General features: G+C 35.6%; 1 protein-coding gene across 4 annotated transcripts in view; it reads left to right on the forward strand.

The window, feature by feature from the left end:
- The window catches only part of CDC27 (cell division cycle 27), a 46,156-nt gene that overhangs the window by 21,626 nt on the left and 11,862 nt on the right, over nt 1-12,668 (forward strand). For 2 of the 4 annotated variants that reach the window (XM_058179662.1, XM_058179663.1), the window contains exons 8-14: nt 1,550-1,664; nt 2,848-2,963; nt 3,136-3,235; nt 5,613-5,820; nt 6,311-6,483; nt 7,181-7,333; nt 7,597-7,805. In XM_058179662.1, the coding sequence (XP_058035645.1) occupies nt 1,550-1,664; nt 2,848-2,963; nt 3,136-3,235; nt 5,613-5,820; nt 6,311-6,483; nt 7,181-7,333; nt 7,597-7,805 (1,074 nt within the window). The remainder of the gene's footprint in view (nt 1-1,549; nt 1,665-2,847; nt 2,964-3,135; nt 3,236-5,612; nt 5,821-6,310; nt 6,484-7,180; nt 7,334-7,596; nt 7,806-12,668) is intronic. The other 2 variants (XM_058179665.1, XM_058179664.1) reach the window with 1 other exon arrangement.

The raw sequence follows: 12,668 nt of genomic DNA on the forward strand, positions 1-12,668 counted from the left end.
TGTTGTTCTCCTGCATATGACAAACAGATGATTGTCTGAAAAGAACCTTTATGAATGTGTTTAATGATTTGTTAATATGGGCTCTAGTACACAAAAATAAATGTCAAAATAGTTGTGTGACCCAATTCAAATTTACCCAGGTATATTCACCACCTCCAAGTATTCACTTGAATTAGCCTATTAACTAAAACCTAATTTTTGGATATATTTTTAAAATTATAGCATTCTAAGCCTTCAAATTTGTTTTCAGAACCAGAGCTGAATTGAACACATAGCCCATTCCTGATTCCCCCAAGCTTTCTTCATTTCAGCAACCTAATTTAGGTGGGAAAATATTTTTGTTGTTGCTGTGATTAAATGTGGAAATCAGAAACTCTTACTGACAAGCTTCATAATCACCCAGAGACTACTTGCAGATTTCGATTTTGCTTTTCCCCACAGCTGAATTATTTAATATGATTATTTTGAAGATAAATTATAATAAATTAGCTATTTAACTGAATTCTGTTCTTAACCTGAAGCGCTGGAATAATTTTCATTTTTAAATACCGTATATACTCGAGTATAAGCCGAGTTTTTCAGCACATTTTTTGTGCTGAAAAACGTCCCCTCGGCTTATACTCGGGTCTATACGGCTTATACTCAAGTTTTTTTTTTTTTTAAGCCCCTCGGCTTATACTCGAGTATATACGGCTTATACTCGAGTTTTTTTTTTTCTTTTTTTCACATTTTACCGGACTGAAGCCCTGCCGGTGCAGTGAGAGGGCGGGGCGGGGGAGCCGCCAGCCTTCTCAGCTGAGGGAGGGAGGGTTTCCCCAACCGGTAGGTGCCTCATTTCCCACCCTCGGCTTATACTCGAGTCCCCAGTTTACCCCAGTTTTTGGGGTAAAATTGGGGACCTCGGCTTATACTCGGATCGGCTTATATTCGAGTATATACGGTATTTCATTTATTTAAAATGAGTATGTTACATTTTTTTCATTTTTTTCTTCTATTCAATCTTCTGTTCAATCTGTTCAACTTTTTGGAGCTTGCCTGGACAAGTATCTACAATTTCTTGGCAAGATTTTTCAGAAGTGGTTTGTCATTGCATTCTTCTCAGGCTGAAAGAAAATGACTAGCCTAAGTTCACCCAGATGGCTTTTTGTCTAAGGCAAGACTAGAACTCATAGTCTTCTGGTTTCTAGCCTGATGCCTAGACCACTATACTACACCAGACTTGCTCTCATCATTTTAATTAGAATGGTTGTTTTCCTACAAAATATTCTATAGCCTTAAACGTTAATCCAAAAAGGACAAATGCCCTTTTGATAACAAACAAAAAATGGAGCTAATTCTTATACTTGAATATAGTATCATCTTGGAGTTATATTTTTTAATGCATATATAACTGGAACTTGTAAATTCTTATTCTTAAAAGAAAGATACTTCACAGTGCATGTACAAGCCTTAGGCTGCAAATTTTTCTTGTTTTCAAAAATGCTCTTTTCCTGCCTCCTCTTTCTTTAGGAACATATATATATTGAAATGCTCTTGTATGTTTCCTCAGTTTTGGAATATTGCCATTGGAAACTCCTAGCCCCGGAGATGGAACTTATTTACAAAACTGCACAAATTCTTCTTCCGTAATTGATGTACCACCTCAAGGAGCCCCTTCCAAGAAGGTATCTTGTGCCAATGCATGTGCATCTAAGATTGCTCAAGGAAATGTAAAATTTTGGCTAATTGTTCCTTGCCAAAAAAAAAAAAAAAATGTCTAAACCACTTTGTGATATTTAGTTTCTGTGTATTTCCCCTCTATTATTTTCCTAGTAAACATAATATTAGAGAAAAATATGCAGACACCTTATATAGATAATCTGGAAATATTTTAATATATGTTTTTTCAGGCTGTAGAAACTGGATTTTTATTTTTAAATTACATTAAGATGCTTATCTTTACAAATCGCAGAATCTTGTAAATTTTCATGTTTACACTGCTTTTTTAAAATGCTAGCTCATAAAAGGAATTCAGAGCAAGTATTCAAAATCTGGTAGAGAAAACTATTCAACAAACGCCAAATACCTGACCTTCGGACATTCCGTCGCGAACTGAAGACACATCTTTTTATTCGCGCGGGGCTGGCTTAAATTGATTTTAACAAATTTTTAAATTCTTAGAAATTAATTTTAAATGGGGTTTTTTAGCTTATTATATATTTTACTTCTCAGGCCAATTTTAAAATAAGTTTTTTAACTGCATTTTAAATTTGTATATTGTACCATCTGTTTTATTCTTGCCTGTACACCGCCCTGAGTCCTTCGGGAGAAGGGCGGTATAGAAATCAAATAAATAAATAAATAAAATAAAAACATGTGGCAGAATTATTGTAAAACCAAAATTATTTTCTCTTTTAATTTTTCCTGCTCCATAAAATGGATGCTTCTATTATATATATAGACCGGTTAAGTTAATAACAAAATCAGCTTCATACAGTTATTCCTTTAGGATTTTTACTGAAATTGACAGTATGTAGGATTGTATTGGCTTGCCCTGTTCTTGTGAGTGTACTGCAGAATTTAATTATCTGTCATTGCTCTGCCATAGTTGTGATTCTATAAGAAGAAAAGAACATTTCTAACAGTGTGATGTTTGTCAAATCTAATGGGTTATTTTATGGTGTAAACCATGCAATAAAATGCATATCACTTTCTACTTAACATTCTTCTCTCTAGGCAATATAATGAACTAATAAAATAAATATATTTAGCAGATTGTCCCCTATCTCTGCCAGTGAAAGTCATGTCATAGTCTGCAATTGTTATAAATATAATACATAATTAACATTATGATACATTTTTGTATAGACTGTTACCAGAATAAATCAAGCTGGAACAAAGTCGGTCTTCTCACAAAGTGGTAATAGTCGGGAAGTAACACCAATCCTTGTTGCCCAGACCCAAAGTTCAGGTGCACAGACGAGGTACGCAATGTTTTCCTAACCTGGTGTGTAATTTTTCTTCCTATTCTGAGATATATGTTTTCCTTCCTAGGCTGCATCTGCTGTTGTCATGTTTCCTGTATTTCTGGTTAAGAAACACAGTTGAAACCCTAACCACATAAATTATGTTAAGAAATTTGATTTCTCTCTCCAGTACAACTCCTCAGGTATTGAGCCCAACTATTGCTGCTCCCCCTAATGTGCTGCCTCGAAGAAGTTCACGTTTGTTCTCCAGTGATAGTTCTACAGCCAAGGTAAATGGGAATTCTGCACATACTTACTTACTTATTTCCTACCTATCTTACTTCAAGGTAAAACTGGGTGGCTTACAATCATACAAAATGAAGCCTATATAAACTAAAAATATAAAATCCAGAAGACCATGTCCCATTTAAAAGAGGGTGGGAGCAGGATGTGGTGGGATCTGTTGTTAATTGACCAACCATCTCCATTGTGATACTCTCATCCCCAATTGGTGCTCCAACCTAACTGGCAGAGGTAGGTCTTTAGGCTTTTCCAGAAGGCCAGGAAGGTTGGTGCCCTCTCATTGATTAATATTTTTCAGGAAATTCAGAGCCTAAATGGGCAGCAGCAGACATATTTAATGGGACTACAGATATAATTAAAACAGGACTGTCGCCTTTATATTGATATTGAATTTTTCTGAGCAGAATTGATTTCAAGTATGTTCTAAAATAGTATTTATCAATCTCGTCAACTTAGATGTGTGGCTTGAACAGAATTCCCTGACTGGGGAATTCTGAAAGTTGAAGTCCACATATGTTAAAGGAGCATTGCCTTAGGCCAGGAATGTGAAACTGGCAGCCCACAGGCCAGATGTGTCATATGCAGGCCATGCCTACCCCAGCTCCACGAATGGGAAAAACTTCACAATCATGTGATGGCAATGTGACGCGGCGAGTTTGCGGAATGGGACTTTTCATCTCCAACTGTTCCTTCTCAGCCATTTCTCCTCGGGTGATTCTCCCCCAACTTATCTCCTCAGCTGGCACACCTCCACCCATTTGCCCTGGGCAATGGGCCACTGGCCCCTGCATCCCACATCCTTTGACAGGGCCTATTAACAGAAAGAGAGTTTGTCCTGGGTGTTCCGCGCCCCCACCCCCGTGACAGTTAGCCCCCAACCAATCGGCTAGAGGGGGTGTAATAAAAATCCAGCGAAAGGAGAGAGATGTAAAAGAATTTTCCAAAATGCCTTCCTTTCTCCCCCTCTCTCTCTTCCCACCCCCCAGCCTCCTCCCCCCCCCTCCAACCAATACAGGGAGGAACAGTTGGTATACTCAGAAATAAGTTTGCTCAGAACTAAATTCTAATTTCACCTGAGGAGAAATGCCTGAGAAGGAAGAGTCGGAGACGAAAATCCCTAGAATCTGAGTTTGACACCCTTGCTGTGAAAACATATATCACAACAAATTAATTTAACTCCTTGTTTTCATTGTAAAACAAACAATTATTTTTACTCTATTTCAATGGAGCATAGTGGCTCTTGTGATTAGGGCGCTGGATTGACAAGCAAAAAGCCTGCATTTGAGACTTGTGTGATGCCCTGGGACAGGGTGAGCTCCCATCCTTTGCTTCAGTTCCTGCCGAGGGACATGAAAGGAGCCCCTAACTGGGCATCCCCTGGGCAAAGATGATGTCACCAGCTAATCCTTTCAATCTGGAAGTGCCTCAGTGCTTTCGACATGAGGGCAATGCAACCCCATTACAAATGTTTTATATGATAGTGTTACAGATTATCCTTCACTTCAGAGGTAGAGAAGTATTCTAAATGAAATTGTACATGTTTTAGATATATTTCTAAAGACAGTGAAGAACTATCATCCTTTCAAAGCATCTTTCATATTGAAATCATTGGTAAAAATAATATCAAAATCCATTAAATCAATAATGAAGTGTAATAAAGCTGCAATTGGATGATAGAAGACAGGAAGGCCTGGAGGAACATTGTCCATGGGGTCATGATGGGTCGGACACGACTTCGCAACTAACAACAACAACAACAAAAGCTGTAATTGCAAACATGAAGAAATTTTATTCGGTAACATTTCATCCTCTGCTTTTGAGCCATCCATCTCCCTCACATGAGTATAATCACTCAGTCCATACCAAATTATATTGTTGCACTGTAGAACAGCTCTAGTTCAGTTTTCTTGAGTAGAATTGAGAGTCTATAATATTAAAAACTGGATGGAAAGATATCATGGACATCTTTTATTCTATAAGCTTAAGTAATGCTATTATAGAAAGTGGGTAATATGTGTTTTGTAATATGTAATATGTGTCTGATTCTATTATATATGTTGTATAAAATCACATAATTAGTTCAAAGCTATAAAATTTCATCAAAAATCACAAAGCCTTGGAAAAATTAGTCAGGCAAAAGCCAAAACGAGTGCAGTTAATAGGATTATGTAGTACATATTTCAGTACCATACTACATGAAATTAAATGAAACCATAGGTTAAATTGGGCTGAGGTTCCCCTTCCAAAATGAAGTTCCTCTAAATTTCTACCGTGAATTGTTTTGCAAATTTCTGTTTTGAATGGTATACTTTGCTATTTGGCTGCCAGGAAAGATTCTTTAAAATGTTTTTTCTTCTTTCATAGGAAAATAGTAAAAAGTTAAAAATGAAGTTTCCAACAAAAATTGCAAACCGAAAGACAAAATGTAAAACCAGTAAAGGAGGGATCACACAGCCAAACATAAATGACAGTTTGGAAATCACCAAACTTGATTCGTCCATTATTTCAGAAGGAAAGATTACCTCAGTAACGCCACAAATCCAGGCATTTACATTACAGAAAGCTGCAGCAGGTGTGTAGAATATTTCTGAGAATTCCTTCAGAGTAGTAAACTTGCACCAAACCCAAAAGGCAGTGGTAGTGTAAAATTCAAAAGCAAGAAAAACATAGAAAATACCTGTTGGAATCGAGTTAAGATTGAGTGCAAGTTCCTCTAAAATTCTTGTTCTTTCTAATTAAGTTGCCATGATGTTCACAATCTTAATTTCTTTCTTAATTGAAAGAAAATTCAACAGTAGTGGGTAATAACCATGAATTTTTACAGATACATGGAGTGATCCAGAGGATATTTGTGTATTTCTCAAAGTTTGGATTTGGACCAGATCTCTTTAGTTCTATTCAGCACCTTATTCACTGGAAGAACACAGTTATGTTCTGTTAACTCAAACTATTGGAATTTCATCTAGGTTTCTTGAGATTATGTGCCACATTTATCACCAGTGGCAGTTTTAAGCAAGTATATCTCTTTGTTCTCCTGTGTATTTATTGCATTTTTTTCCTAGAAGGTTTGATGAGCCTTCTTCGTGATATGGGGAAAGGATATTTAGCCTTGTGTTCCTACAATTGTAAAGAAGCCATTCATATACTGAGTCATTTGCCTTCTCATCACTACAACACGGGCTGGGTGCTATGCCATATTGGAAGAGCTTACTTTGAACTTGCAGAATATATGCAGGTAAAAAGGCCATAGAAGAATTTTGGGGGATACTACATTCTATATTTGCAATGAATTGTACAAAAATTTACCCCCCAAAATAAACTTAAAATAGTTCAAATTTCCTTTTCTCTATCACCTTTTAGCAATCCTAATGAGACGTTCTATGCTTAGTATATTGGCCCCCATCACAGCGATACACGCACACACACTGTCGTTCTAATCCAGTATCAATGCTATTCAGAACAGGGCTGGACAGTTGGCCATCTAGTTATTACTGACTGGCCACCAATTTCAGTATCCTACAAGTTTCAAAGCATTTACCAGAATATCACTTTGTGGCATTGCAAAAAAAACAATAATTAAATGGCTGTTTATATGTGCTGCTGCTTTTTATTTCATTTCCTACCATGCCCTACTTTCTGGTACCTTATGAATTCCTTTTAGATACTCTTTAGATGAGTCAATTAATACAGAAACAATTTCTGGCTACATGGTTCTATGTAAAGGGGGGGAAATGGATATTCTCATTTTATTAAATAAAATTTGCTGAGAATGAATCACACTTCTCTTAAGATAAAACATTTAATTTATTAAGCAAATTATTCCCTTGTATCAAAACCAACAGTTTCATTTAAAGCTATATAACTAAATGTACCCATGTTATGTCAAAAATGGATCATGTTGATTAAATAGCATTTGTTCATTACTGTCATAGGCTGAGAGAATATTCTCTGAAGTAAGAAGGATTGAAAACTACAGAGTAGAAGGCATGGAAATCTATTCAACCACATTGTGGCATCTGCAGAAAGATGTAGCTCTTTCAGTTCTTTCAAAAGACTTGACTGAGATGGATAAAAATTCACCAGAGGTATCATTTCTGGCTATTTTGAGGCAGGCTTTTTTTTTTTACTACCCTCTGATTCTTTCCTTCAATTTTAAATGAACAAATTTGAGGTTGAAATTACTTAATTTTACTTTGCAAACTTTTATGTGACTGAGCACTTAAATGGTAACTATTAGTTAATAGTAGTTCATTAATATTTTCTTCTTCCTCTTATTATATCACTTAAAAGTAGAAAGAGGGAGAAATCATAGTTTTGTGGTATATCTTCTACTTTTTCTTTCTTCCAGGCATGGTGTGCTGCAGGAAATTGTTTCAGTTTGCAAAGGGAACATGACATTGCTATCAAGTTTTTCCAGAGAGCTATTCAAGTTGATCCAAATTATGCTTATGCCTATACACTCCTGGGACATGAATTTGTGCTGACAGAGGAACTTGAGAGAGCATTATCCTGCTTTAGGAATGCAATCCGAATGAATCCAAGGCACTACAATGCTTGGTGAGAAATATTTTTGATTAATAAAAAGGGTGACAGTTGGGAATATATTTACCCCTCAAGGTAGTTAACAATCTAATTTCCCTCCCTGATATAACTTAGTTCTGGAGTAAAAAAATATTTATTGTTCTCTCTAATTTTCTATTGATAATTTCAGTCTAGTTCTCATAGATGCACAGGTGTATACTTGTCTGTTATTATAATGTGTAGGTATCTACAGTTAGAATTATGGTCTAAGGCTGATGGAAACCTAATAATTCAAGTCCTAACCAAGGGCCTAAGAATAACCAAGGTAATGCTTAAGGATATAGACATTCCAAGCAAAATGGAGTTTGATTTGTAAAATTAGGGTGTTCAGGTCTGATAAATTCTAGATTTCCAAATACTGAGGAAATCCTTTGGGTATTATTCTAGTAGTTTCAATCATGATTGGTATAACAGAGGATTTCTTTTTCTATAAACATTAAAATACAATCTGCAAGTCTTAATATCTTGTTTTTTCCCCAATTGCTTTTCCTTAATCTAGCATCACCTAGTATAGCAATATCAATGAAGCAGATTATTTTCAGTAATTGCTATCTTAAGCATGTCATGAAGTTTGAATGAATGTTTGAATTTTAATGTCCCATAGAATCTTAACCCACTCATTTTCCAAATATGATGTTTTCAGTCTTTACTACTAAAATCTAAACCTCTGCTAAAGTTTCTAATGAATAATTTTGGCAACTCAGTTGTGATAGTGTTTATATTCAGTTTGCGAAATTTTGCTGCAGCCACTGATGAAATGGTTCATCCTTTTTTCTAAAAGGTAACGTTTGCTGTTGCTTATTACATGCTGAATTTTTTGCTTTCATGCAATTAGTTGGGAAAGTTTGTTCTTTAATTGCTAAAATAAAGTCTTCAGTTTCTTTTTTTAACACTCCTGATCTTAACTGGTTCCATGAGGGATTTTTACCAGTTTCCTCTTCTATATTCTTCAAGTATTGATTCTGCATTGGCTTGAAATTATTTCTTTTCAATACTCATCTTCATCTTTGTTTTCAAGAGTTGTCCTTGATTGATTTCTTTCAGGAATTTCCTTGACTTTTCTTTATGTAGTCTTTCAAGCTATATTTTTCTTTCTCCAATTTGTTTCATCTATGAAAGTCTTCTATCCCATTGGTTCTTAGCCAATACAGGTAATTGATATCACTTTTGAGATATAAAGCATGGCACGTTGTCATCAATTTTCTTCTTTCTGATCCAAGTTACCAAGTTTCATCTGGGTCCAATCAATTATTCCCACTGTATATTGAATAACAGGGACTTTAATTGTTTTAAATGGTGTTATTTCCACCATTTAGTTTTGATTTCAAAATTTTGCAAACTCATTTGTTATATCCGGTAGAAGTGCTTTCTGTGACTTAGTTCTCTGCAATGAATCAAAATTGTCCAAATATCCAAACACTTTAGCCTTCTTTTGTTGCTATTGTCTTTATCAAATTTTCAAATTATTTACAACAATTTTATTTGCTTTTGTGACTAAAGTTGCACAGTTATCAATGCCAAATTGCATCCGAGTATCTTTGTGGAATTCTTTTACTGTTTTTAGTAGGAAATCCAATTCAGTCTTCATTTTTCCAAATAATTTTAAATAATTCATATAGAGTAAATGAAAAAGATTCATTGCTTTTATAGCCAACTGATATCTAAAATTTGTTTTGTTCAATATTGATAGTATAAAGAGGAAAAATTGTAATAAGTCATTTGAAAAAAAATAACAGGTAGTTTTAGCTGTTTCTAATTCTTCTTCATTAGCCTCAGTATTGTTTGTCAAAAGTTCATTGAATTATTCATAGACTGATGAATATGTCTATCTATACTGATTCCAAATTTTGAGATATTTCTCAATCTGGTTATCTAGAACAAAATCAAATGCTTTTTTATAATATATGCAAGCTGTAGACAAAGTTGTTTTTTTTCCTCCTCCTCCTCCTCCTCCTCCTCCTCCTCCTCCTCCTCCTCCTCCTCCTCCTCCTCCTCCTCCTCCTTCTGTAAATCATTCATTCTCAGATATTATCATTAGATTTGCAATTATGCCTGCAAATGGCTCGGAGGCTATTGGCATCAGGTTATGCATCTGAATTTTTCTAGGTTCATTTTCCTTCTAAATTAGAAAGGTCTTCCAAGTGTTAACTATTCTACATTTTTGGTGCTCCCAAAATTTTGTTTATTTGCCTTATCAATTCTTAGTATAGATTTGACAGTAACTAGCCAAAAGTCATAGAGTTCATCTGGTTCAGGAGTGTTTTTTTTACCTTTGTTGATTGCTTTTGTACTATTTTTCAATTACCATTCCTACCCAATTACCTATTCAATTAACATATCTTTTGAGTTACGTGAGTTATCTTTTATTCAGGGGTGAAATTCTCCCGGTATGGACCGGCTCGCCTGATCCGGTAGTGGGGGCGGCTGGTGGTTCGGAGAACCGGTAGCAAAAATCCCTGGCCCCGCCCCCTGCCTCTGCTGAGCCACGCCATCATCAGAGGTTTTTTTTAAAAAAACTTTTAAAAGCATTTTTTCTTCAGCTGAAAACATGACTTTAAAGGTTAAAAAAAAGCCTTTGATGATCCTGCGGCTCAGCTGGGATCATCAGAACCCTTTAAACTCTTTTTTTAACAACCTCTTCGGCAGAAGAGGTTGTAAAAAAAAAAGGTTTTAAAAGGCTTCTCTGGCGATCCCACCTGAGTTGCCTGATCACCAGAACCTTAAAAAACATGTTTTCTACAAGCTCTTCGGCTGAAGAGGTTGTTAAAACAAATCTTTTAAGAGGTTCTGGGCTGCAATGAGGCATCTTCAGCTGGGATCGTCAGAGGAGCTTTTAAAATCTTTTTTTCCTCTCGCGATCCCAGATCCTCTGGCGATTCTCTGGCGATTCCTGATCATCACAGGCTTTTAAAATCATTTAACAACGTCTTACAACAGCCCCCACCCATGCCCACTCAATTGCCCTCCCCACTTATCTAATTTCTGCTCCTTTCAGGCTGGCAAAGCCATGGTTTACTTCAGCTACAGCAATCTTTGATTGACAGAAACCAATAGTCTAATGGCTCTTCTAATCCTTCGAGGGTGAAATGTGGCAGAACTCATGTCAATTTCACCAATATAGATAAAGAAAGAGTCAGTGTTTGACTTTTCTCTACTGAATATATTAAATATGCAAACAAATTGTCAGTACTATATTTCACTATTCTACTATTGAACTTAGATGTCTATGGAGGTTCTCACTCATCCAGGTCATTGTTGACCCAAAGGTACTTTAAAAAGGCAATTGAATTTTCTTGATATTTTTGAAGACATTTCACTTCTTATTGATTGGATTGAAGAAGGGACATACTGAATTCAGTAAAAACAATTAAAAATACAGTCATTCATGGCAGGTGGCCCAGCACGAAATGGTCATCAGAGAATGGAGGCTTAGGAGAGGGACTTCTGGAGGGAGGGGGTTGCTCACCAATATACAGTATATATCAGCTAATTGAAATAATAATATTTGCACAATATGAAATAAAGCACAGCAGGCAGACCAGGCTACCTGTTTGCATCAGATAAGGAAAAACATTATTTTCTCTCTAAAGCCTAGAGGTAAACCGAAGATGGCATCATCTACTCTCCTAAAGTGTTAGGTGACCCTTCCTCATATTAGGATCAGCACTTAAACAAACTTTTTCAAAAATATTGCTTGAAATATCTCCACATCTACATTGCATTTCTGGAGATGATGCTACTTGAAGTATCTGGAGATTCATATCTGCAGATAAACTGTTTCAGATTCTAAGGAGTATTCTTATCTCCACTACTACATCTCAGAGTTTGATTATAGAACTCTCGTTGATTTGTTGTGATTAAACATTTACTGTGCAGTATTTTTTCCAATAAATTAATTATGGGGCAATTTGATTACTTCTCTTTCTATTTGTACATTTGTTGACATGGAGACTGATTGTACTGGTAGGTACCATCATTTGTCCATTTCAGTTATGCCATATAGAAGATGATTACAAATATCTTCCATTTTTATTTAAGAGAGGCAATTAATGACATTATAGATTACTATCTAATTTTCCATGCTTTGGCAAAGGTTTTGAGGCAGTGCTCTCTTCTCAGTACTAGTAGAAGCAGATTATCTTGACCCATTTTAAACCAATTTCATGGTGGGCATCATAGTTAAGAGTAGCCTAATGAATAGTTTTAGAAAGATTGATGGAGCATTACTTTCAACAGCTTTCAACACCATCAGTCAATTGTGGTATTCTAGAGATTTGAAAATAGGAAACAGACCTTTGTAGTGACTTCATTCTGTTTTGCTAGTAAACTTCATATGGGTCCATCAGGAACAGTTGTACCTTAAATGAGAGCTATTATATGAGCTCTTTTAGGGCTTCATTCTCTCTTCAGTGTCAACATAAAATCACTTATAAGACTGTCAGAGGACTAGGGCTGTAGGGCTGTTGAGACTGAGTGTAGTCAGTAAGAATTAGGGGTGACAGGTAAATACCATTGCAGTTGCATTTCATTATCTTTTAATGTAAGAGGTAATAATTTCTTAATTATATAGGAATGCTATATATATATTTCATATGTAATCTTGGACATTTTGACACCCTGATCATATCAAGAAATGTCTGCATGTTAAACATCTAATAAGATGTTTAATAACTCATGAAGAGAGAAGTAGTATATTAATATATTTATATATAGCTTCTGTTACTATAGCCTTTCACAGTAAAATAATACATAATAAAGAGTTTCTATAGAGCTATTTCCTGAACTGGTCTGCCCAAAAGGGCTAACATGTATCTCACAGGCCTGATTATGTCTTACCTC

The sequence above is a fragment of the Ahaetulla prasina genome, chromosome 4 (assembly GCF_028640845.1).
Source record: "Ahaetulla prasina isolate Xishuangbanna chromosome 4, ASM2864084v1, whole genome shotgun sequence".
NCBI lineage: Eukaryota > Metazoa > Chordata > Lepidosauria > Squamata > Colubridae > Ahaetulla > Ahaetulla prasina.